The 27821-nt window shown below is 37.9% G+C and overlaps 1 protein-coding gene across 1 annotated transcript in view; it reads left to right on the forward strand.

Annotated features, from left to right (window-relative positions):
* The window catches only part of si:dkey-22o22.2 (neural-cadherin), a 155784-nt gene that overhangs the window by 49268 nt on the left and 78695 nt on the right, over positions 1-27821 (forward strand). The window contains exons 6-10 of the mRNA XM_039736564.1: positions 5358-5607; positions 6061-6203; positions 11982-12154; positions 13053-13221; positions 19480-19650. Of these exons, the coding sequence (XP_039592498.1) occupies positions 5358-5607; positions 6061-6203; positions 11982-12154; positions 13053-13221; positions 19480-19650 (906 nt within the window). The remainder of the gene's footprint in view (positions 1-5357; positions 5608-6060; positions 6204-11981; positions 12155-13052; positions 13222-19479; positions 19651-27821) is intronic.

Here is a 27821-nt window from a genome sequence, read left to right on the forward strand (position 1 = left end):
GTGCTCCCGGTAGAACTGTTTGTATTTTGAATTAAAATATATATATATATCTCACTGTAAACTTGCACTACAGCTGTAATATTTCACAGCTTGAGCCACTTTATGAACTATCTGCACTATATGTTACATGTATATTGTACTTATGCTTTCATATTGTATATTTTTAATTGTTTTTTATCATATTATTATTATTATTTTATCATTTTATCGGATAATAAGTTTAAGGAGGATTTGCATTTTGAATCTCATTGTACCATACAATAACAATGAAGGAATTCAATTCAATTCAATTGCTTATTTACAGACGATGATGAATGGCTTCTAAGTCGATTTAGATTTCAAAGAGCTCTTGATATCATTTTAAGAAGAAATGAATTGAAGTATGTATGTTGCATTATTCAACCCGCTATATCCTAACTACAGGGTCACAGGGGTCTGCTGGAGCCAATCCCAGCCAACACAGAGCACAAGGCAGGAAACAAACCCCAGGCAGGGCGCTAGCCAACCGCAGGGCACACACACACCCACCAAGCACACACTAGGGACAATTTAGGATTGCCAATCCACCTAACCTTCATGTCTTTGGACTGTGTGAGGAAGCCAGAGCACCCAGAGGAGAATGGGGAGAACATACAAACTCAGGGAAGTGAACCCAGGTCTCCTAACTGCAAGGCAGCAGTGCTACCCACTGTGCCACTGCGCCGCCTATATTACATTATACAGATACATTTTAACTCAATTTAAATAATGAATATTGTTACTAATTAAACATGTGGGCATGGTGGGGTAGCGGTAGTGATGAGCTGGTGACCCCTCCAGGGGTTGGTCCTGCATCGCACTCTATGCTTGCTGGGACTGGATGGATAGATGGATGGAATAATTAAAAATGTACTACAAAGATATGTCAATGTTCCATAAAAGTTTTGAAGAATCTGCGTTCTAAGCTTACAAATGTCTTGATGTTTATTAAAGAGCTTATTGTGTGGTGATTGGTTATGTAGAGAAGGAAAAGGAAGGACAGGAATTGGAGGTTAGTACATTTGAAAGAGACAGTACTGCTGCAATAAATTATTTTATCGAGGGTTGCGCATGTCCCAGCAAGCATCTTACGGGAGACAGGGACAATCTCTTTAGGGGGCACCAGCTCATTACTATCACTGCACCACCGTGCCCCCATGTTTAATACATGCTTTAATTCCCTTCATGATGAAAGTGATACCAAGTACACATCTTAGTATTTAAACTGTTCAGAGAGCTGTTATATCATGAATGCAATTTATACTGTTTCTTGTTGGTGTAAGAGAATGCTCGTTTAAGAAGCACATAGTGATTTACACACATAGAGCACATAGAAGAACACATACCATACAAAGCATTTAACATGCTACTTTAGTTACAATGAGATCTGAGAAACTCTAGTAAATTAAACATTGATTTTATGATGAAGTTTAGACATTCTACATTAATGACAAAATAAACTACAAGATTAAAGTGGACTTTTCATCCTTTGTTTTCCACTCTGTCCCTATTTTTGTCTTTTCTCTGTACCCTAATAAACTTCCATATGAAACTCAGATGATGGGCTACAGCATGCCTTTTCATGGCGACTTTGATATCTGAACACTTCTTTTTTATTTCGGGCACTGAGCGACTTTCTGAACTTGAACTTCTGCGTTTCTCCGCCACTCTGTGTCACTCAATCAACTTCCTTTTGTTTTTTATACCACTGCTTAAGCTAACATTTTTCCTTGCCTGCACTTCGCGTTCACTGAAATTCTTTTTTTCTCGTGCTTTTGGCATTGTCTTTTAATGAAACTCTGAAACGGGAAGATGACATTTATATTGATTTGCATATAAAAAATTGCAAAATTGTGGGAGGAGTCAGGGTGAGACGGCAGGCGCATGCACATGTTACTTTTCACGCTGGGCTGGGATTTATGGACCTGAAGTGCGTGGAAGCTGGCTTACACATGGTTTTGAGCATCTGATGTTTTTTGTGCATATGTACCTTTCCACTTTTTTCCATACACAATGTTTTAGTGTGAGTTCTACTCTTGAGGCCCCAGGAAACAAACACAGTAACCAAAAACAAAGTTGGAGTCAGAAACAGAAAGCCAAATGATTAAACTGCTAAACCCAATATATGAAGCAGGAAAAGTCAGAAAAACCTAGCCAAACGTTTCTAGAAGTTTAAATCAAAGCAGCACTTGGTAAAGTATCCAAAAACTTGGAAGGTGATTTCCGTGTGCCTGCCATATCTATGACATCGAAACTGCATGATTTTTGGGAAACACCTTATGACAATGAGACATTATGTTGTACCAACTGTGCCACAAATTGGGATGACCATAAAAAAACAAAATCAAAAATAAGAAATTTCAATACATACAATAAGGTAAAGGTTTTGCAGCCTTATCCTGAAATTCATGTTAGGTCAGCGCCAGGTGGCAAGACTTGGTGGCTTCACTTCTGCTATGCTTACTCTCAACGGTGGAGCCGCTCAATGTGTATTAAGTCCTGTCCTGTGTTCCCTGTACATCCATGACTGCATGGCTAGGATCAGGTCTAACGTCACTGTAAAATTTGTTGATGACACAACAGTGATGGGTCTTATTTCTAACTCTAACAAGACTAAATACAGAGAAAAAAATCATAACCAATTCAGTGCACATTTCTTTACAACTTTTTTGTAAACACTGCTTTGCAATAATGAAATAAGTAAAGCCATATAAAATAAAAAAAAAATTATTTTGTAGCTGGTAAAAGAAGTAGCTGTAGAACAATGCTGCATTTCCTTTTCTTTATCTGTGTGTTGTGACATCTTACTCTTTCATTACCAGGAAGGTAATTTAAAGGTTGAACCATGAAGAGGAGAGTGTACATTTTAGCAGATCTTTGATTTTTGGTTATTTTAGATTTTTTTATTGAACCAATAATTTTATTGTGACCAAATTATTGAACATAAAGGAAGATAAGCAGCATGTTTAAGGAATATAATAAGACAATTTACTGATTAGAATGTATTGGAAATAATGCCCTATTCAAAAAACAGTAATAGTAATAAAATGGAAATGCCTTTTTTAAATGCACATACTACAGATCATTCCAACACAAATGTACAGAATTTGGCTAAAGTTCTCACAAACAGACTGACCGCTTGGTTTTGTAGGTTTTTTTATGAATATTAAAATTTTCCTTGGCTCTTTTCTTTACATTTTTGTACTACATTTGATTTTGCCCCAGTGTTTTTACCCTCATTGTCTCAATTGAAAGCCTTTGGGTGTGATTAAATTCCACTGGATTTCCTTCTCAGGTATTAGCTAGCATTCAGTGTTTTTGTTCCCTTTTTGGGCTTTCCTCCTTTTTCTGTAGTACTAGGTTGTTGTACCGTGTTAGCCATTATGAATGTAGAGAAAAGCCAAGCAAAATGACACCTTTTATTGGCTAACTAAAAAGATTACAATATGCAAGCTTTCGAGGCAACTCAGGCCCCTTCTTCAGGCAAGATGTAATACAGAAACTGAAGTTCCCTGAGTTTATATCCACACACTAGGACAAGAAACAACAATGGTAAATTTTTGAATGAAAACTCTTAAATGTAAAAAATTAATAGGTTCATTCAGGCTAAGATTAATTTAACAGGAGATAGAAGAACAATGTATGGTCAAGATCTTTAGATAAGATAACTGTCCAATAAAGTCCTTTGAAGTTTGTGAAGTTTTTCAAAACAATGCAGATCTGTAGTCAGGTTGTCTGTGTCAGTCTGAGAGATGCAAACAGTCTTCATATCTGGCTATAAAACTCTTGTCTCTGTTCAAGCCATGCTATAATGTATTAAATTTTAACATGAGCTTAACTTCCCATTCTTTTCTCTCTTGCTGCGTTTTGAAGTTGCCCATAAGCACTGTGACTTTAAAGTCCCTCTCACAGTGTCCATGGCTGTTGAAGTGGGCCGCTACAGGAACATCTGTGTTGCCATGTTTAATGTGGAATCTGTTTAAATTCATTCTCTGGCGGAGTGTTTGTCCAGTTTCTCCCACATAGAGTGTAGTGTCAGGACATTTCATGCAGAGAATTAGGTAGACAACATTTGATGATCTGCAGGAAAATGATCCCTTTATGTGATGTTCAAGTCGGGAGTTTGGTATAATTAGACGGTCTGTATTGTAGATGTGGGCACACGTTTTACATCTTTTCTGTAGGCAGGGAGATGTGCCATTTTCTGTTGGTTCATTTAGGGAGCTTCGGACAATTAGTTGCTGAAGGTTTGGTGGTTGTCTGTATGCCAGGAGAGGAGGTTCAGGAAATACATTTTTTAGTGTTTGGTCGTTGTTTAGTATTGGCTGAAGTTCCTTGATAGTTTTTCGAAGTGTTACAAACTTCAAAGGACTTTATTGGACAGTTATCTTATCTAAAGATCTTGACCATACATTGTTCTTCTATCTCCTGTTAAATTAATCTTAGCCTGAATGAACCTATTAATTTTTTACATTTAAGAGTTTTCATTTAAAGATTTACCATTGTTGTTTCTTGTCCTAGTGTGTGGATATAAACTCAGGGAACTTCAGTTTCTGTATTACATCTTGCCTGAAGAAGGGGCCTGAGTTGCCTCGAAAGCTTGCATATTGTAATCTTTTTAGTTAGCCAATAAAAGGTGTCATTTTGCTTGGCTTTTCTCTCCTTTTTCTGTTGACTTTGCAAAGTTTACTGACTGTTGGCTTTCATTCTTTGTTTACTCTTTGGTTTGCTTTGGTAACGTTGGGGTCTCTTGCTTTTTGGCAGCCTTTGAGTTTCTTATTGTTTTCCTTTTGGAATCTGTTATTGTTTTAAAAAAAACTTTTTTCAGGATTTCTTTTGAGTATTTTTTATTTAATTAAAAAAATTAAAATTAAAGATTTCAATTTTGTTATATTAAACTAAAGATTTGTCCCCACCTTCCTTATTTTTCTTCAAGGCTGCTGGCCTTTTTTTGAAGGATTCAGCCCATTTTCCAACATGCTTTTAGGAATGGATTAGTTTTGGATAACAAGGGGTGGCTGTATTTTATTTACCTTCTCACAGATAACCATTGTTAAAAGCTGACTTGCATACTCTCAGGTTCAAGTGAAAATACTGTATAAGAAAATACTGTTGGATATTGGTGTGTTCTTTACTATTTATTGCTTTCTAGGTAAGGCATATATGAAAATCCTGCTAATGTTAACATATTTAATCTTTTAATGCAAAGGGTGATCTGTGACATTAATAGCATATTTGAATTTCAGCTTGACCTTTATAATATACTTACATTGTAAACATTTTATTAAGCATTTCTATTTCATTATAAATTCTGTATTTACTTTTATTATATTTCCCAGTGCATGCAAAAGATTGTGACAGTGGGCCAAATGCTGAATTATCTTACTTTATCAACAACTTTGACTTTGACATCACCAACCAAGGCGTTATCAGCCCAAGGAAGCAGTTGAATTATGAGCGGCTCAACCATATGTATGAATTTGTAGTGATGGCGACAGATAAAGGATACCCACCAAGAACTGGAACAGCCTCTGTTCGCATCCATATGTCCAATTGCAATGATGAAGCACCTGTGTTTTCACAAGCCATGTATGTGAAAGTCCAGTGTCTGTCATTTTTTTGATATCTACAACTGTTTTTGATAAAAGTTAAAACTATCATAATGTGGTCAGCTAAAATTAAATGATGAGTGATGTTATTTGCATTCAGATTTATTAAATGCACTATATTAGAGGATTAATGAAGTAACAGAAAATAAAAATCAGACAGCTTAGTTTATCAGTTTTCTCTGAAGATAGTGTAATTTCATGCTTCCCAATTCCAATTGAATCTCTTCACAAGTAATTTCAATTAAAATGATAAATAAGTTATGTTTGGAAAATTTTCATAAATATCATTAGGTGTGTAATACTCAGAAATTAACCACCGAAGGAATGGTAAATAGATCTGTTCTCATTACTATTTCAGGTAGAGTTTTCACATGGAGACTAATATTAAAATGGTGACCATTAACAAATGTCTGTCCAATCATTTGCATCACAGTTACAAGACTTTCCTCTCAGAAGATGCTGGTCCGGACACCTTTGTAGCCATTGTCCATGCTAAAGATCTTGATGGAGATTATGTTTCATATGCAATTGCTGAAGGCAATGATGATGGGAACTTTGAGATGGATAGTCGTAGAGGTAAGTAAAACTTTTTCTTGAGATGAATTGTTAAAAAATATAAACAACAAACACTAAAAATAGAACACGTAAATTGTTAAAAAAATGGGAAAGGATTCATACCAGCTGTTAGTGAAAGTTAATATAGTCTGTGCAAAAAAGTTGACAAAACATAAAGTGACAAAACCAGCCACACTAATAGTTACAATGAGTACAATAAGCTTAAGTAAGTCCTCACCCTGGATTTAAATTCTAAAACCAACACAGAATCTGTTATAATGACAATTAGTTAATTCCACAACATGGAGGTCCTGTAGTTGTAACTCGTGCATCAATTTTATTTGTCCTTGAAGCTGTAAGAAAACTTTGGTTTCTGTGTGTACACCATAAAGTACAGGTTTACATTTAATGTATACTGCATCAAAGATCAAAACTGTCCCTGTGCTTGCAACCCAGCTGCAAATGAAATTCCAGCTGAGCTAAATAGGGAGAAATAAAAGAACAAGTGGCAACAATTGTTGTTTCCTGCATAAATACACAAGGTTGTGCTGCACATACAACACTTTTACACTCTGGTCCTCTTAAATCTGTTGCCCCATGCAAAGGGATGCACTCGTAGGTAAAATGTACACAGTAACAAGAGTTTATAGTGAAGTAAGCTCATGTAAACCAAAAAAACAAATGTATCTCTGCACCTGCCACACACTATTGACCTCAGCCCAAGGTATCTCAGAACCTAAGGGCATATGGGGGGACTGAGGGATAGCAAGACAATAAGCAAGACAGACAAGAGAAGTGTTGAGGAAAAAATGTGCTGCATTTATTATGCAAAAATAATTCTAAACAATGAAAAAGCTATATATAAGTACAGCAATAAATAAGTGATCAATTAAAAACGGGTAACACTGTATCCTAAAAAAACAGAACAATAAATAAACGATAGTATTAGTTAAATCCAGTATTATCCAAAACCATAAAAAAAATTTGCAAAAAGAATCTTTAAAAAAAAATCTTTTAACAGGCTCAGCCCTGACTAAGTAAAAACAAGGAATTTTCTCCGTCCACAGTCCACATCAGATCTGTGACACATTCTACAGACTTGTTCTGGCTGCTTCTTTCAGTAAAAATCCTCCCACTTGAACCGACACCCACAAAGTATGCGCTTGCCCATTATCACATGATCCCAAACACAACTCTTGAACCCATGTCACATGTACATACGTTCACACTAAATCAGTGTGACCTCCCCATGTGTATATCCTCTTTCAACTCAATATTGGGTGCCTTCACATAATCTCTGCAAGCCATCCAGAAAAGAAAACTGGAATCAAAAACAAATACAATCTCCCTGCAGCTCTTCATCCACACAAAGTATCCTGGCAAAGAGCACAGCCCAGATCTTCCCACAGCTTTGCCTGGTTAAAAAAAAAATCCTACCCCCAAACTGGGTGCTAGTTAAGATTTGGATTAACAAAATAAAATAGGTAATGCAGGAACTAAGGACTAAATGTTATCCGGGTGAAGCAACCCATCCCGCATTCCTATATGAATCTACCTGAATTGGGGCCCAGATGCCATTTCTAATTGCTGGTGAATCTGCTTACTCTCAAAAAGTGCAAACCTCTCAAATTCTCTTTTCTCGGTCTACCTCCAGGGTCAGAGTACCCATCCCAAGAGAAAGCCATGATTCTGTCCCTTGATTATATTTGAACTCTGTTAATTCTGAAAATATAGTCATTTTTAACCTTAAGCAAGGTTTTCTTGCAGAGGTACAGAGCACTTTTTTAGAATACCATTATCCTGTTTCTCAAAGGTACGTAGACAAGAATAAAAATGACTGCAGACAAACCTTACTGATTGTGAGATAAATCCTTTAAACTGTTAATCTTCTCTGGACAGTACTAATTTCTCACCTTGATGACTCTCAGGGAAGTTATACAGTACTTGATTTGCTGCTGTTTAAGGTCCCCTAGCCTTCCATCTGAAATCCAGTTTATAGTTATCTAATGTCATCTTCCTTTTCATTGGGGTGTTCCTTTTTTATTTGATTGCAAGTGATCCAGCCTAATATAGCCTTCATTGCATAAGGCCTGTCTCCCTCACTGTTAATATTCTGGCATGGCTTTGATGTTTTAAGCATATATCTTCCTATTAACAAATGTATACCTTTATGAGATAGACCTCCTTTAAATATGGCCATTTATCCACATCCCACAGTTGTGGGATACTTCCTCTGCTTACTGGAATTTTCTTCTGGGAAAAAGAAATACCATTATTATCATCTAAGCTTCAAACTCAAGCCCTGTGACAATGTGTGTAACAACAACAACCTCTATTTAAATAGCATATTTTCTTACAAAGAATGTAGCTCAAAGTGAAAGTTACAAGAAAAAAAACAAAAAAGACTTGGTAAGAATAATATTGAATAAGTAATAATGAAAAAAATCATATGATCCTATAAAACATGCCCAGTCGGGACGCCTGGAAGATAGAAGGACTGGGAGAGGAGCAGTATCTCCCCTGGAATACGAGAAGGCAGCCACAGAGCTTGGAAGCTCAACCTTGTGGGGACCCGTGGGCACCACCTGGGGGCGCCTGGATAGCTCAGAAGCCATAGTATGCAGCACTTCCGCCATATCAGGTAATGCTGCCAGACCAGGAAGCAGGTACACCCGGAGTGTACCTGGTGTGGTGGAAATGCTTCAGGAAGGTCATCAGGAAGCACATGGAGCACATCCGGGTGCATTATAAAAAGGGCCGCTTCACTCCATTCAGGGAGCCGGAGTTGGATGGAAGTGAACGGAGCTTGCGAGGAGTGGAGCAGAGGTGGCAATAAAGAAAAGAAGAGAAAGGACTGTGAGTTATTTATGGTGATTTCAGAACTTAAAATAAAAGCGTGAATTTGTGTAAGCGTGCCTCTAGTGTCTGTCTGTGCCGGGTTAAGCTCTGGTATAGCGCCATCTACTGTCACAATGTATGTATATGTACATGTATGAACTGCATATATATGCCCATGAAAAACAAAACTTCAAAAGAAACCTGAAAGTAAAAAAGAAATACACATTTAAAATGTGTCACATTCCCAAACACCAAGAGTTTTGGACAAAGACCCAAAATATGTACAGTAAGTATTGTTGTAAAATAAAATAAAAAGCTTTCAAAATAAAAGTAATACTGTATGTCAATATACTTGACATGAATATAATTAACAAAGTGGTTAATTTTTCATATGATGCCAAACTAGGTGGAATACAAGGTAATGTAGAATAAGCTAAACCATTATGGAGGGACTGCTACAGAATACAAGCTTGGGCAGATTTGTAGCTGGATGAAATTTAATGTAAATACATTTAAAAAGTTTAACACATTTAAAATGTAAGATCTGAATAAGGATGGGAAGTTTAAAACTCAAAAGTACACCTTATGAGAAAGACCAAGGGGGCATAGTGGACTCATCACTATCTACACATCCAGACAATGTACAGATGGCATTAAAGAGGCTAATAGGATGTTACTTTATAAAGCACAATGTGTAAAGTACAAGTCAAAGGAATTAATGCTTAAGCTATGTAACACTAATAAGGCTTGACTACTGTGTACAGTTTTTGGTCTCTGCATTACAAAAAAGACTAAATAACTAAAAAAATCACAGACAAGAGTGACTACTCTAAGTCTGTGACTGGTAGCTAGGTGCAACAAGGAAAGACTGAAGGAGCTGAAACATTTTGGTTTGCACAAATAGAGATTAGGAGAGCATGACTGAAGTGTTTAAACTTATGAAGGGAAGTAGTACAATAGATCCTAGCTATTACTTTAAAATGAGTTCTTCAATAAGAGCACTGGGGAACAGATGGAGACTCGTTAAGCGCAAATTTTGTTAAAACATTTTTCTTCACACACAGAACCAATGAAAATTGGGTTGCATTATGTAGCGGCAGAGAGTTATACTTTAGAGAACTTCAAAATTCAATTTATTTTGGAGAAATTAGAATTGGCAAGCTTGTTGAGCTGATTTGCTTGTTCTTGTCAATATTATTCTAATGTTCTAATTAGTTGTCTGAATTGACAAATTTGGCGAGTAAATTGCAGGCTTGACAGAGAGACTTAATCACTGTATACATTTATTCTTTACAGTATACGTTGCATGTAGAGTTAATTACATTTATTAAAAAGAGTAAAAAAGACATTGCCAATTTAAAGGTGCATTATGTCAGCTTGCCTGCAGAAGGACAGTTTTCCCAGGAGATTAACTTTGCATAAAAATTACGATTAGTCAGTAGCAGTAGAAAAATAATTTCCCAATCATTTAGAAGTCTGTAGAAGATTCCCTTATGTTATTTACCGACCCCTACTGTTCATTAGGAAAGTTAGGCATTCTCTGGGATGCCTTCTTCTTTAAGCCATAATTAGCAATTGTTAAGAATAGGGGAGCTTCTGCCCATTGTACGTGATCCCAGAAGTGGCTTCTGGTGTGTCCCTGAGGTGGTCTCCGTCTAGGGATATAAAGATATTTCTTTCCCACCACATGGAGTTGGAATTGGTGTCATGGCAAAGGCTCAATTTGTGTACTAAATGTGAACTATGCAGTAGAATGTATGCAGATCCATGGGGTTCACAACATACATTTGTGTACTTGCATATACAGTACATATACATAACATTATCGAGCCCAACTAATCCAATTCATGACACAGAGAGACTAGGACAATCTTGAAGCATTATAAACAAGGAACTATACATATTGGGTGCATCATATTAAAATGTATCTTATCTATAAATATATGTAGTGTATATAAATAAATGTAAAAAGCAATGTATATCTTTATGTGTGTGTGTGTGTATATATTGTGACCACTAGGAGGCATTGCTGCACCTCAAATCCTAGACATAATCTTACAGACACACGTCCAGATATAAAAGAAGGTTTATTTTCACAAAATGCCTTACACAAAGGTTCCAAAAGCATCGTAAGTACAGCATAACATAATTTCTGTCTCTCTTTCTTCTCTTCCACACCTCCCAGGCGAGGAGCTTTGCCCTCCTTCCACCTGACTCCAACTTGCCTGGATTAGGCCGAGTGGCTCCTTTTACCTTGGACCTAGGAGTATTTCCGGTGCCGGGGCATAGCTCAATGGAAGTACTTCCGGGTCAATCAGAAGTCCCACCTCAGCAGGGCTGCCCCACTGCACTACAGTTCTCAACATTCCCTGCTGATATTTGAATGTGTCCCGAAGCCCAGGGATGTTACCATCTAATGGGTTGGGGTGGCATATCTTTGAAACAGAGCCTTCCCCTCCCCCTCTCTGTTACATTGGCCTCCTGACCAATTAAGGGCATGGGACCAGTCCAGCCCATATGCCAGCCCATGTGTGCTCTCCTTTGCTATTTATTTATTTATTTTTCAAAATTACATTGCTTCATTTGCAATTATTATTCATGTTGACATAAAGCTCCAGATCTCCCATTCAAATTTGTTTGCAAGTTATTACTCTTGTTTGTTTTGTATAATTCCATTAGTGAATTACTTTTGATTAAAAAAAAAACTAACTACAAGAGAATTCAGTCAATGAAGAGAATAGGTTATGAACCAAACTGGAATTTGAGTATGTTAATGTTAAATTTGTAACCAATGAATAATATAATCAAAGTCTGAGTTTTTTTTAATCATACAGCTTCTTAGCAAAGAATAAAGCAATAGTGTATAACTTATGCTTCTATGAATATTTTTGTATAATTTAATAATAAATTTATTCAAGCTTCCAGGAATAGTAAAATAATAAAACAGCCTGTTATTTCTAGGTATCATCAAACTGTGCAAAAATCCTTCACCAAGACTACGAGGCCCCCAGTATGTGCTAAACATTTCTGCTATGGATGACAATGCATCTGGAGGACCACAGGCTTTGTTTAGCTTTGCCCAGGTCATAGTGGAGATCTACGACATAAATAACAACAAACCAGTTTTCCATAAGGTATGTTAAGATTATAGTAACTGTGTGACTTAAAATGGAAAAAAATAAGATTTAAATCTTGGAGTGGTTTGGTGGTGTAAGGGTTATATTTAATGCTTCACAGCTCTGGACCCCTGGGCTTACATCTCAGCCTATCCAGTATGTGTATATGTGGAGTTGGCATATTTTTCTTTTGTCAGTGCAGGATTTCCCTACCCACTCTGGTTTCATGAGTGTGTATTTCTGATTTTTTTGTAAAATTCTAGTTAACTTTCAGTTTATAAACTAAATAAAAGATAAAAATGTATATTTATAGCTGCAGTAGAGGTTGCTTTATTACATTTTAGGTAAAAATCATGCTAATCTTAAACTGTTTAGAAAGGAGATCACATTTTAACCTCGGGTCCTACACATTAAAATAAAGTTTAGAATTTAATTTTAAATTATGAAATTTTCATCACTTTAGTGTTTGCCCATATTTTTGTTTCATCTTCATGTTTCAATAAAGAACACCCTGTTCATAAATTAATAAATAACATTCTCAAATCCACTTAATCCAATTCAGGCTCCAAGGAGCAGTACTCTAATTTGCCAACAATCAATGCTGGACTGGATGCTAGTCAATCACAAGGTCCATTTATGCCTTGAATGTAGGAAGATAGACAATGTACATGCAGACACATGCACTAACTCCACACAGCATGTTCAGAATTCAAGTGCAGGACACTGGATCTGTGCAGCAGCAGCACTGACTACACTGCTACCATGCCAGCCATAAAATAAATAAATGTATGTATGAAATCATGACATGGCAATGAATTTCCACATGGGCAAATTGTTAAAATAGTATAAAAAATTAGTAAACATCTCTCGTTTAAATATCACAAATCTGAGCTGTACCTTTTTATCTTTTTCTTAGTGCTCCTCGTACAATGAGAATACACTAGTCCTGGAAAACCAGCCTCCAGGGACGTTTGTATTACAGGTGGAGGCCCATGATCCTGACTTAGGTATGAATGGACAAGTCACGTATGGAATTATGTCTGCAGATGGGAATATGTCTGGATTTCTCATTGATCCAAATACAGGTAATATCTTAAAGCATATTGTATGGCTATATAGGCAGCAGCGAGAATCAATAATATTTAGTGCATCATTGTGGTCTGAGTGTTTCAGTAAACTTTGCACTCATGTAAATAGCCTTTTTATGTGATATTATTTTTTGTGTTTTTTTTCCTTTTTCCGATTAGTGGTTAGTGTTCTGGGACTTGTGTCCTGGAGATTGCATTGTTGGCAAATCCTTTTTGCCTGTTTTTTTAGTTTTCTGAATTTTTGTTAATAAGTTCTCCTTTTAAACAGATTTTTTGTTGTTTTGCTGTGCACTAGCCAGGGGTTGACAGTGTTTGCCTCTCTAGTGGGTTATTTGTGTGGATTTTGGGGCATTTCAGAGTATATTTTTGAACTGTAAGGATTAAGTGTGTTTCAGTCCAGTGGAGGCCCAAGCAAGATAGTCAAGTAAAAAGTAGGCTGTTATTTGGTGCACTTTCTCTGGAAAGGCAGGAGGGATTCAGCCCAGCTTTCCTGGGTATTTTTAAAGGCCTCACACCTCTTTGCCTGTTTCAGGTGAGTGGTTTACAACAGAACGCACTGCTGCACAAAAACCAAAAAAAAACAAAATGTGTTTTGAAGAGTATCTCAGCCCAGGTTGAGCTATGTTACGTTTATGGATCTATGGAGGATGTGGACAAAATGTTTCAAAAATATTCTTTCAGCCATATACAAGAGGTAGAGGGCAGGTTAGATGCCTCATTGTTTTTGAAAAGAATTATGGATTTGGGGGAAATTATGCCCATTTTTAATTTGCCGTAGGCTTCTCAGATGGGGAATTTTCCACTTAAAAGCAAAAAATTACTTTACTGTTGAATAAATAAACAAGGAAAAATAGAAATGTGTAGTGTTTTGTAGCTACAATGGCCACTCATTTTGTTTTTGACAACTACTTGAATTTTATTAAGAACTCCAAACAAATATGCAAACGGGAAGTTTACGTAGACTTTTTCAGTTTTTAATATTTAAAAGCCTTGGTTATACCTCCTACAATCCTCAGTGAGCCAGACCCTTATCTCCAGTGTGAGTGTTGCTGGTTCCATCCTTGGCCATTCCCAAAACCAATAGGCTGCACTCTGTGCATTCTCCTAATGTGCTTATCTGTTGAGTGTAGTTTGGATGTTCGTAATAGGATGAAGCTGAAAGTTAAGTCGGTATTTAAGGAGTTTTGCTATTGGTTGGAAGGGATTTAATGTGTCACAAGAGCTTCTGAAAGATTAAAATTACCACAACGATTTATTTATTGACGGATTATGTAATTTCTTACTAAGTAAGACATTAAAACCAAAAGATTAATTTCCTCCAAGACATTGAGCCTAACTCATAGCCCATTTTGCTAGTGGATAGGTTCTTACCAGTCATCCTGCCTCATCTTACATCTTTGCTTTGCATAGCACAGCCGGCCCAGTATTTTTTAAACTAGAGGATTCATCCTCTGGTTGTGAATCCCATCAAATAAAAGATTATTGGAGCTAAGATCTTAAGAGATCTGATTCAGTGAAAGACAGCTATTAACTTAGGATTCCTTACAATTAAGACTTAACATCGATATAATTGTTTAGCTAAAAGAAGGTTTATTAGATGTCAAGCAATGTCTCCTTACATGCATTGCTGTTTTATATGAGTTCATAGCTTCACCTGCATACTTATGATTCATGACACCATCTTCATTTCATAAGACTGCCATCCACTTTCGACTCCCTGGTTTGTCAATATCCAATATCCAAGCTTACTACTGTCAGAGATGAACCTGTATTGAAGTCCTGCACTGTTAATGAAGGCAACATCTATACTTGAAGTAATGCTAAGTAATGTACATTATATTCATGGCTGATGTTGTTGTTGTTTTGTAATGTATATTCTTCAAGATATCTTACATACTATGCATACATACATAGTACGTGCTTTCATTACATTATATATCGTCTGTTTTTACTAAGGCTAAATTAAAGTGAGAATCGTTTCGTCAATTTATATATATATATTCCTTTAAAAGGTGTTCAACAAGAACACAGGGACACAGTTGGAAATGTGTTGAGTGTAAATTTTGCACAAACATTAGGACATTTTTCTAAACACAGGGAACCATAGAAACATGGAATAAGTTACCAATTAGTGTGGTAGACAGCACTTTAGGTACCTTCAGAACTTAACTTGATGTTATTTTGGGCGATTTAAATGGATAGGACTGATGAGCTTTGTTGGGTTGAATGGCCTGATCTCGTGTAAAATTTTCTAATTAATATTGTAATATGGCAAATAATTAATTTCAAGACATTTGTTCTGGTACTGTATAATATATATATCAAAACCTCTCAAAAATTGTCAAAGAATGCACAGTATGTGTAGTGTTGAAGCTACTGATCTTTATTCCCCCATACTAGTGCCAGAATGTCTATGGGATTTATTAAAGATCTACCTCCGTGTAAGTTTTTCATGGAATGCCACTGGTGGTAGTAGTGGTGGATCACTTCTCTAACAGTACACACTCCATGCCTAGATAACTATTCATAGTTTAAGGATTTGATAGATAGTTTCCTTAATCACATATTCTGATTGGATGGTTTCCCTGCATTGATAGTTTATGTCAGGGATTTTCAATTTGTTGTAAAATTCTGGATGGCCATCTACTTTAGACTTGGTATCAGAATTAATTTGCCCTGTCACCTCAGTTGGACTGGATGGACAGAAAGAGACATCCAAGATCTGAAATAGTTATATAGGTGTCACACTTGCAGTTTTCACTGTCCACTAATAGAATGTTCTGTTAATACTAAGTAAACTTCAGCCAACATGCTTTCTTAGGTTGTGTGTGTTCTTATGTGCTAACATCCCACTTTAGGTCTTACTGTAACCCACAGATGTTTTCAGTGACAAACAGGTAGTAAGCAGCCTGGAAGGAATGCTGGGCTAGAATATACAATAATATACTTAAAGACAATGATTTTACAAGTATTTTATGAACCAACAACAGCATCATTTTCCCTATTTACTGTACAAACAACATAAGATTTTGCATGTCACTGCATAAGCTGACAGTGTTTATGCAGAGAATGAAATTGGTGTATCCAGCATTTGTAGTGCATCATCCACTATTTTGCAGTTAGTGTTGTCATCATCTTGTCTGTACATTACAATAATCTAACTTTGACTGTAAGCACACTTTATGTGGTAGCTTCTTCAAGTCTGACTAGGCAAGCATTGTTACTTAAGGCAATTAGTTACACTGTCATCACTCTAGTATGTACACGCACTGATCATCAACTGGCGGCCCGCGGGACGAATCCGGCCCGCTGAGCCATTCAATCTGGCCCGCGACGGATTCCAAAATTGTGAGGATCAAAAAGAAAATGGTTGTCCACACTATTAAAGCAACAAAAAATAACAACAACTGAGTCTCTTGTCAGACTAACCACCATTTATGACTATATTTAGGCTACACTCCAAAATGAGGACAGACTCAGACAGACTGCGGCGTTAAGCATTTATTGTTTCAAACAGGTTTAAAAAAAAAACAACGAACGCGTAACTTTTCCTCGTGCCCTTACATAACATATGTTTTTTTTTATTACTAAGTCTCAACAACATGCTTGAAACTAGCAGAATCCTCAGGTATAAAAACTTAAAATAGCATTGTAAATAAATAACCTGGTACCAGAACAAAACAGGTCACAAATAATGTTCGCACATCAAATGAAACGTTAAGTGGGCTTGAATTCAAATCACAATGCTGAAACGGGCTACTCACAGTGCTTAATCAATGGCTAAAGTTACATTTCCCCTCTGACACCAACTTTTTCACATCAGGCTTGGCGCTGTCAGACTTATCGCAAACAGTCCTCCAAAGACTGGGTTGACAGTCGGTTCCTCTCTTGTGTTTTATCGAATTCATCTTGGAGAATGCAGCCTCGCAGGTGTAGGTTGAACCGAACATGGTGAGCACATACATAGCCAGCGTTTTCAATGTGTTATAGGTCTCGGGACAAGATACCCAAAATGCGCTCAGGCTTTCAGCACCACGGAGAGCCGACTTCATGTCGCCTGCGGCCTGAATTTCAGCCAGCTGGCTCTGAATGGCCGACTCGTCTAATGGCAACATTTTCACCGCGTTTGTGGAGAATTCTCCGCTTGGGCTGATGGTGAATAGGTCACGCACAAATCCAATGACATCCCTGGAAATGAAAAAGTCATCAAATCTAGCAGAAAAGTTGTCTTTTAATTGTGTGATGAATGTCTTCATCTTGTCTGTTACGTTGCCTTCTCCCACCGTCTTCAGTGTGTTAAAGTGCAGCAGCCTCCTGACAACAAATCTGCGTGGAAAAGATCGAGTTTGTTCCCAAAGGCATCAAGTTTTTCCACCAAATCCACCACTGATTTTCCTTTTCCTTGCAGCTGGAGATTAAGTGTATTCAAATGGGAGAAGATGTCTGTTAAAAGCATAGCGTTGCACATGTATAATGTGTCTTGCATGATGCGGAGATGGTCAGCTGCGCTTTGGATTTACTTTGTTTTAAAAATCCACTACTTGCACGGAGTTCAACAAAGCGCTCCAGTGCTTTGCCCTTACTAAGCCAGCGCCGTCATTGTGGAGTAACAGGTCATCATGAGAAGCCTGGGATTCAAGCACAAATTTGCGGAACAGGCGGTGCTGCGTGCTTGAAGTTCCTCTGATGTGGTTGATAATTTTCATCGTTTTCTCCATCACCTCTTTGAGCTCCCCACTTAGCTTTGCGCAGCACGCTCTGATGGATGATACAGTGGAGTGCGTTAGTTTTAGGAGCAACAGTCTTTATTCTGCTCACCAGACCCTTGTTTTTCCAATCATGGCAGGTGCACCATCTGTCACTGTCAGGTTGATTTTATCCAGGGGCAATCCATGGCTTTTAAAAAAATCCTCCAGTTTTCCAAAGATGATGTCAGCAGTGGTGTTGTCCTCCAGTGGAAGCAATGCCAGCAGCTCTTCTCGGAAATCTTTGCCATCAAAGTATCTGACAAAAACGCACAACTGTGAAATATCGGTGTTGTCAGAGGACTCATCAATAGCTAGCGAAAAGTATTTGGCTTCCTTAACCCGTCAATGACAGCTTTCTGCACTTGCTCTGCCAAAGCGTGCACACGGCGTGCATTCGTTGAGGCAGATAGAGGTACTTGTTTGACAGATGCAATAATTCTGTCTATTGATTTGTCGGGGCAAGTTCCTCCAAAGCGGTGATCATGCACTCCTTTAAAACATCACTTTCGCGAAAGGCGGTTATGTCTGCAAAGCACCCAAGCAGCCTGCAGGGATGCACGTCGCTCTCTCTTGATCAGTTAAAGTTTGAGTAATAATGCCACTTGCACGGGAGTAGGCAGATTTCAATGTGGCGATTTTTCTCTGACGAGCCTCTGACTGTTCAGGATATGAAACCTTGAAATTAGAATGTTTTGTGTTGTGGTGACGGCGCAGATTGTATTCTTTTGCAACAGCAACAGTTTCGCTGCAAATTAGGCATACTGGTGACGCATTTCGGAAGGTTGGCATGATAAATGCGTACTTTTCAGTCCAGTCATCATTGAAGGACCTGTTTTCTACATCAACTTTGCGTTTCATGGTCTTTGAGAGTGCCATTTTACCTCTTTTAGGAGACCCTTTCCTGTCACTTCCTCCGTGTTTGTTTTTCAAGTGCTCTATTATAAAGTTTACTTGGCCTAATGGAAATGATGCAAAATATCTATCACTCCTAGTGGTTGACTGTGGTATAGGTGATGGGAGCCTTGAGTTTTGTAATGCAATGGAAAAAGTATAAACATTAAACATAATGTTAAACCAAATTTAGATATTTATTAGATTTTCTTCTTGGGGGTCCGGCCCCCAAGGAGACTGTCTGGTAAAACTCTGGCCCTCTGACAAATATAGTTGATGACCCCTGATTACAGTATGATTGGCTAAATGAGAAAATTAGTTAAGTAAGAGATTATTTACTGATACAGATTATTTATAGACAAATCCTTTAAAAGATGTAGCTTAGTGTTGATCTTGATAAAGTTATCATATTTATACTTTCTATTTAAAAAATTGATTAACTTACACCCTCAAACAGTTTTGTGAGCTTTTCTTATATAGAAAATCTCCTAAAAAGACCTTTAGTAGTTTTCACTCTAATATAAGAAAACTACATTTTGGTATGAGAGCCTTAAGATCATGTACAATCAATGAAATGCATAATTTGACTATTAAAAGTATTTTCCATCTGTTTCAGGAATCATCACTACTGCTTTAAGTTTTGACAGAGAAACACAGAAAGAATTCACTCTGTCAATAACAGCTACTGATTTGGCCCAAGGCCCTCTCACTGGTTTTTGTCAAATAACCATTATGATTGCTGATGAAAATGACAATGACCCAAAGTTTGAGAACAACTACTACCAATGTAAGTAGTTTGGTTTTAAAAGTTCCAGTTATAGCTATTGAACCACAATTCACTCACTGCACATTTATTTAATATTAAAAATCACTTATAAAACAACATATACTTAGGTAAATGCTGTGCCTTTAAACTGCATCTCTCAAGTCTCATATTTCAACCTACCTTCTTCTCTCAGCATTTTATCATTCTTTTTCTGTTTCTACACTTCAACTACCCCATCCACCCTGTCTTCCTTTGTTCAGTCTACAACAGGAAACTACATGCCATCTTTTACATGAATTAGCTCACCTGTCAAAATAGACAGATGGGTAAAACTGTATTTGTCCCCAGGAAGAAATCTGGCTTTTTACAGGAGCTATTTAAATAAATACATACATAAATAGTGTGGCTGGGACGCACTGATTATGGAAGGACCAGGGGAGAGAGTATTTCCAGGACAGTTTCTCCCACATACTGACAGAGGGCAGCCCCCTTGGTTTCCAGTGGGACCACGGGTCATGAGCATAAAAGCTCAACTGTATTGGAACCCATGGCCACTGCCAGGGGGTGCATGGACATTTTCAGGGCCCTATCTAGTAATGTATTAGTCATCTCTCGCTTTTCCAGATGTTTTTCCTATATTTGCCCGACTATAAAGATTGAATGTATTGCTGACAGGCATAAAACAAACCTGCATTTCTGCAACTTTAATTTAAACCCTGATTTGTTTCTCTTGCACTCCCTTAACCACCTTCACTACCTGCTCCAAAGCTTGATAATTCAATATGACCACACACTAACGGATCACTCTTTTCTTTAAATTACTGAAAGAAGCACACATATTTCCCAGTCAGGAATACTCCCTTCACACAAAATCACATTGCACAGGTTTTTCAATCTTTCAACTCTTGCACCTTCCCACATAACAGGAGGTGACTGTGCTGCCTTCCGTATCTCCATTCTATCTTCATTCAGTAATCTCCTCTTTTGGTGGAGAAGGACAAACAAACTGCAACTGCCTTTACTTCACTGCAGGCGCGTAAACTTGTCTTGCTCAACTGGAAGAATCTTAACTCACCGCTTTTAAGTCAGTGGGTAACTGATGTCATATATTATTTGAAATTGGAAAAAATCTAATTCTCAATTAGAGGATCTGTTTAAAACGTTTTTAAAACCTGGCAGGATCTTATCAATAACATTCTATTATTCCTTATTGGCAGCATTTCATTTAAAGATGATTCACGTCAAGAAGGTGAAAGAGTCTCTTATTTTGACAGGGCGATCTTTTTTTTAGGCGTAAGCACTTGCACATGCACGCGCTGACACAAGAAGAAAATATATAAACTGGCCTAACTGAATGAATTTATATATATCCAAACCGTTGTATATATATTTGAACCAGTGTATATATATTTAAATCCATTCAGATAGGCCTATAAAAAAGATCGTCCTGTCAAAATAAGAGACTCTTTCGCCTTCTTGACGTGAATCATCGTTAAATGAAATGCTGCCAATAAGGTATAATAGAAATCACCACGCTGCTTTCTATCTTTGATGAACTAACGTTTTATGGGGTGAAAAAAATGATCGCCCCTGACAGATACACTTAATTAGTAGTGTGTGCGACCCAAGATTTGTGAGTTTGTGTGTGTGTGTGTGTGTGTGTGTGTGTGTGTGTGTGTGTGCGTGTACGTGTGTGTGTACGTGTACATGTATGTGGTTTTGTCAGTTTTACTATAAAAACAGGGTTAAACACCCATTATTTGTGAATCAGGGATATTCTGATCATTCTGAACCCTGATCACTGATGAACATTCAGAAGAAACAGTGCTTTTCCAGTGTTTTCCTCCATAACATCCTTTCAGCAAACAGGACTAATGTGCTTGCTGAAACAGATCGCCCTTTAATGAAATGCTGCCAATACAGAATAACAGAAATCACCGGGCAGCTTTCAGTCAATGATAAACCAGCATCTCTTGAGGTGAAAAATGGGAGGTACTGCGGTTGCTATCAGTGCTTCCTGGTAACTCAGCTTTTGAGAAGAATCTGTCATGGGAGGGACAAGAGGGAGCGAGTAAGGCGGGTGCATTAAGCCGGGACGGGACGGAGCGAGGCGAGGAGGCGGGTATCTATATTAGTGTTTTAAATAATGAAAGGAAAAAAAGTGCTTTGAAATCGAGCGCCCCCAACTAAGACGGTGTACAAAACAAAATGTGACAGACAGACATATGCTACTTATATAAAATACATGCAATAATGACAACAATATTGAAGCAATGATGAAGAAAAGGGGAGATGCTAAACTTAGGTGGCCGCACGCTGTGCCTGCCCATAAATTCCAACTGATCTATTCAAACCAATGTATATATCTGAACCGACCTATATATCCAAACGGATCTATCTCAACCAATGTATATATCTGAACGGATGTATTCAAACCAATGTATATGTATCTCAACCAATGTATCTGAACCAATGTATATATCTCAACAGATGTATTCAAACCAATGTATCCCAACCAATGTATTTATCTGAATCGATATATACATCTGAATGGATGTATTAAAACCAATATATATATATATTCAAACCAATGTATCTGAACCAAAATATATATCTGAACCAATGTATATATTTACGAACCAAGCTTTTTTTCCTGAATGGTAAATATATAGTATATACAGTATATATGATATCTATCATCCCTGCAGGGAAAAACATTTCAGCCTCCATAAAAAACCTTACATTGTTCCACTCCAGCTGAACTAGTGTGGTGCTGAGGTATCACCCATTGCATGCCTACATTCGGGTCCTAATCTGGATCCTGAGTTGGTTTGTGGTGAGTGCAGCAATGCACTGTATCAGTACGTGCTCCTAACCTCTCTCTCTCTATATCTATTACATAAAAAAATCTTGAGTCGAGATGTGATCATCTGGAAGAGACACTTTGAAGTCCCGCAAGACTTCTTGCCTGTCATGCCCTACTTACAAACAATTTCTTGGAGACACTTTAACGTCCCACAAGACAAGGAAGTGAGACAAAAGGACAGTTACTGTACAGGCTTTTAAGTGATTGTCGCGCAGTGCGACATGCAGATCACACAGAATGGCAGCAGCAACTGCTGTACAGGCTTTTTTGATGATAAAGGGGTGTGTGGAGGACAGATCAAACCACAGTAGTCCAAATAGCCGCCATTTGTGACTGGCCTTGGCCGCAAACAAAGAGGTAACTGCAAGCTTTCTTAGGCTTAGCAGGGTACTACTGCCAGTTTGTGCCCCGCTTCTCTGAACAAGCTGTGCCTCTAACCGATATGACAAAGAAGAAGGCCCCTAATTCAGTGGTATGTAATCTCATGACTAAGGCTACATTTAGTGACTTAAAAGAGGCCTTGACTTCTGCTCCAGTATTAAGATCACCTAACTTCTCTAGTCCTTTTATTCTCCAGACCAACGACTCGGATACTGGCTTGGGTGCCGTGTTAAACCAAGTCGTCGAAGGAGCTGAACACCCCATTATGTATCTCAGACGGAAATTGAACAGGAAACGCTCACCATCAAATTTGCAGTAACCACACTACGGTATTATTTACTGGGCAGTGTGTTTACCTTAGTCATGGATCATGCCCCACAACAATGGCTCTCCGCTGCTTGTGACTCAAATCCAAGAATGACGAGATGGTTCCTGAACCTGCAATATTATAACTTTAAGGTAATACACTGAAAAGGAACCCTGAATGCCAATGTGGACACCCTCTCCCACATCCATGACCTCACGGTGAGATCCACTCGCCCCTCCGGGCTTGAGCTAAGGGGGTGGCCATGTCACACATGGGTGTCGGAGGACTCCTCTTAGGACCGGTGAAAGGTACACAATAACCCGCCAAAACGAGGTTTTGTTCTCCTTCCCTCACATCTCCGAGAAGCCACTCGGTAAGGGCACTTGACCCTACCCATTCCGGAAGTGGCTGTATAAAAGAAGCGCCGGCAAAGAGAAAGTCAGTGGAGCATGTGACTCTCGAAAAGATTTGTCCAGAGGAAGAAATCCCTGATCGGGATAGCACATTGGCACTATTTTCGATTAAAAGTGACGACCCGGATGGCGTCCCAACATTTTCACTGTTTCCAGTCTGTCCTTCCACAGCCCGACCACAATATATATATATATATATATATACGGATTGGTAAAAAATATATTTATTGATGAATTACAGCATTCTAAACATTGTCACCTTCTATATACTCCCCCTCACGATCTCTACACCACTCCATACGTATCTTTCATTGATTGAAACAGTACTGGAAGTCTTCTTGCTTGAAGCTCTTCAACAAGTTTGCCATTTTTGTCTGCACTTCATCCATTGAATAAAAAAATTGTGTTCCCTTCAGGTCACTTTTGATTTTCAGGAACAAGGAAAAATCACAGGGAGCTAAATTGGTTGAATAGGGAGTATGACTGAGTACAGTAATGTTTTTGTCAGTCAAAAACTGCTTTACGGAAAAAGAGAAAATTCGCGAGAAATTTGATGTTGATTCGCTATTTGATTTTTTCACCCGACATTATTGCGGCAACTCGTGTAGAGTGATTGTTGTGCAATTGCTAACTGGGCTATTCACAAGATATACTGTACCTAGCCAGTCGGTGATTTGAGACGGCATGCAGGAGGGGATGTAGTTCAATGATTCATGTCCGGCAAACCTTCAGACAATATATATATATATATATACTAGCAAAATACCCGCGCTTCGCAGCGGAGAAGTAGTGTGTTAAAGAAGCAATGAAAAAGAAAAGGAAACATTTTGAAAATAACGTAACATGATTGTCAATGTAATTGTTTTGTCACTGTTGTGAGTGATGAGTGTTGTTGTCATATATATATATATATATATATACACACACACATAAATACATACACACATACATACATACATACACACACATATATACACACAAATACATATATATATATACATACATACACACACACATATATAAACATATATATACATATACATACATATCTACATATATACACACACAGCTATTTCAGTATCAGTGCAATACGCTGCTTGTTAAAACGGATGACTCCCGCTCTTACGTGCAAGTCTGCGTGGATATTATGAACTATCGTATTTGTTCAAGTTCTATTTAAATTTTAAATAGAAGGAATTTTTATTTAGTCGACAGAAATATCTTTGGTAGGAATGGTAAAAACAGACAGGAATATTATTCGTGAATAAATCAACTCAAACCTTAAACAACTTATAATATTTTGCTCTCCATAAAAATTTATCCTGTCTAAATTATACAAGTTAGAAATAAAGTAAGCGTTAAAAGAACAAACATTCACATTTCTTTACTCTTATGTAATTTTATATAAAAATAAACTTAGATTTTAAATATCCCAAAAGATTTTGCTCTCCATAAAATATATCCTGTCAAAATTATACAAATTCAAATATGAACATGCTGCATAACAAAACCTAGAAATATAAATAAAATGTGTTCCTTTCAGCAATAACAAATCAAATCATTCAGTTGTCTTTGCTCATATGTCATTTTAGAGCTGGACGCCTGGCATCTTTTTTTGGCCACAGGTTCGTTTATGTTTGGTGTGAGGTTCTGTGTTGTGGAGATTCTCAGGATGGATTGCAGGTGCTCATCAGTGAGGCGACTCCTGTGTGCTGTTTTGTTAGTCTTTATCACTGAGAAGAGCTTCTCACACAGATATGTGCTACCAAACATGCACAAGGTTGAGCCGCATGTAGACGGACTTTTTTTGTTCTTCAAAGTCACCAAAGCGCCGTGCAAACTCAGTGCGCTCAGTTTATCAGCAAAGTGCGTATTTGGGAACACCGTAGTGACGACTTGGTTTAACATTACTTGGCAACAGGGAAAGTGGGGCAAGGTGCACTGGTGCATTTGTGTCTCCCATAAAAGCAGCTTCACTTGAAATCACTTTGTGATTGTGCACGGGTTAAAGCGTCCGCTGAAGTGTCAGATTCTTATTTAATTATGCTGCTTTCTGTATCTTCTGCATTGCATTCAGGTTAACCTGATGTTTTGTCTCATAGTGCCGTCTTAGATTAAATTCTGTAATTACAGCCACATTAGCTCCACAAATGAGACACACGGGTTCAGTAAACATATACTCAGCCTCCCATCGGTTTTAAAGGCTCTATTTTCAGAATCAACTTTTCTCTTCAGCATCGTGTGAGCTAGCCGCAATAACTTGCAGCATCATAAGGTAGACTTGATTAGCGGTAAGTGTTGGCAAGGCAGCTGAAGCGCTGCATTATGGGATCTGTAGTTTATTGTGTTACCAGCGCTTCATATACCGGGCTTTAATAACAATAATACAGTATATAAAATGATCTCGGGCGGATATAATTACGCCGGGCGGATGTGGCCCTGCCCTTGAGTTTGACACATATGGACTAAATAGAACTTGAAAAGATATATTTTTCAAATGTGATCGCGCAATTCAGATAGAGTTGCGCACTACAGCCTGCATGCCTCAATAAGTCATCCTCCTCGCTCTTACTTTTTACCGTTCATCTAATGAATACACTGAGTATGGCTTTACCAAAACAATCATTGATGGCGAATAAAGTATCCATTATTGAGTATGTAGATCGGGTTATATATATATACATATATATATACCGCATATCATAGGAGAAGTAGTGTGTTAAAAAGCTAGAAAAGAAAAGGGAACATTTTAAAAATAGCGTAACATGACTGTCAATATACAGTATTTGTTTTGTGAGTGTTACTGAGTGTTGCTGTCATCAAGGATTTGATTATCATTATTTCTTTCAATCAGGTTCGTATTTGTAGGATGTGTTGTGTTCAAGTTACATTCCGTGTTTGTCAATCGTTGTAAAGATGACAGGTTTCATTCATCGATTCGTTTCTTACTGCATCAATAAACAGCTCGTCTTCTTCTTTATCTGAGACCTGACACACTGCATGCACGGGTTTTTACACTGTCTTCCTTTAGCGGGACATTGACTTTTCCAACGTGTGCTTTGTTTTGGATTTATGAATATGCTTGTATGTATCAGGCGCTTCATATTTTTGCTGCCTTTTCAATTGTGTAATTGGTTTTGTTCAGCGCTCTTTGGAACTGTTGCTTTTATCTGTGCACTCGTCAGTTCCGTGAGCCTTCGGTGTACATGCATCGAAGGTTCCCAGCTGTGCTGGTGCCATCTCGTGCTATGTCCATGGCTGTATTTAATGTTACCTTAGTCCTGGCACTTAAAACTTTCTCTGCGTTTAGCTGAGTTTGTGTCAAACACCACCCTGACCATCTCATCTTCCTCTCCATAAGCACAGTCCTTCACCCGTGAATATTTAGTGGGAGTTTGCTATTGGATTGCGCTGACGGACGGCCTTATATGGGCAGGCACTAAATTACAAGCGCCAGCGTCAGCCTGTCTATGAACTTAATTTAAAGTGTAGGTTTACATGTGCTTTGTTTCAGTAGCAGAACTCATGAATATGGTTGTATATGTCACTTTCGCTTCGCTTCTTATTGTTTAGCTGCCTTCTCAATTATATAATGCATGTTTTCTTCAGCGCTTTTTGAGGTCTTCCTGGTTTTCTATGTACTGCGTGATTACGTGGGAGGCGTGATGATGTCACCGAAACTCCGCCCCGGCGTTGAAGCTCATCTCCATTACAGTAAATGGAAAAACTGCTTCCAGTTATGACCATTCTGCGTAGAATTTCGATATAAAACCTGCCCAACTTTTGTAAGGAAGCTGTAAGGAATGAACCTGCCAAATTTCAGCCTTCCACCCACGGGAAGTTGGAGAATTAGTGATGAGTCAGTGAGTGAGTGAGTGAGTGAGTGAGTGAGTGAGTGAGGGCTTTGCCTTTTATTAGTATAGATATATATATATATCTATACTATATTAGTATAGATATATATATATATATATCTATACTAATAATAAAAGCCCTCACTCACTCACAAAGCAACAGTTCCAAAGAGCGCTGAACAAAAACAATTACACAATTGAAAAGGCAGCAAAAATATGAAGCGCCTGATAAGCATATTCATAAATCCAGCTACTGGAAACAAAGCACACGGTGGAAAAGTCAATGTCCCGCTAAAGGAAGACAGTGTAAAAACCCGTGCATGCAGTGTGTCAGGTCTCAGATAAAGAAGAAGACGAGCTGTTTATTGATG

The sequence above is a fragment of the Polypterus senegalus genome, chromosome 15 (genome assembly GCF_016835505.1).
Source record: "Polypterus senegalus isolate Bchr_013 chromosome 15, ASM1683550v1, whole genome shotgun sequence".
In the NCBI taxonomy this organism is placed as follows: Eukaryota; Metazoa; Chordata; class Cladistia; order Polypteriformes; family Polypteridae; genus Polypterus; species Polypterus senegalus.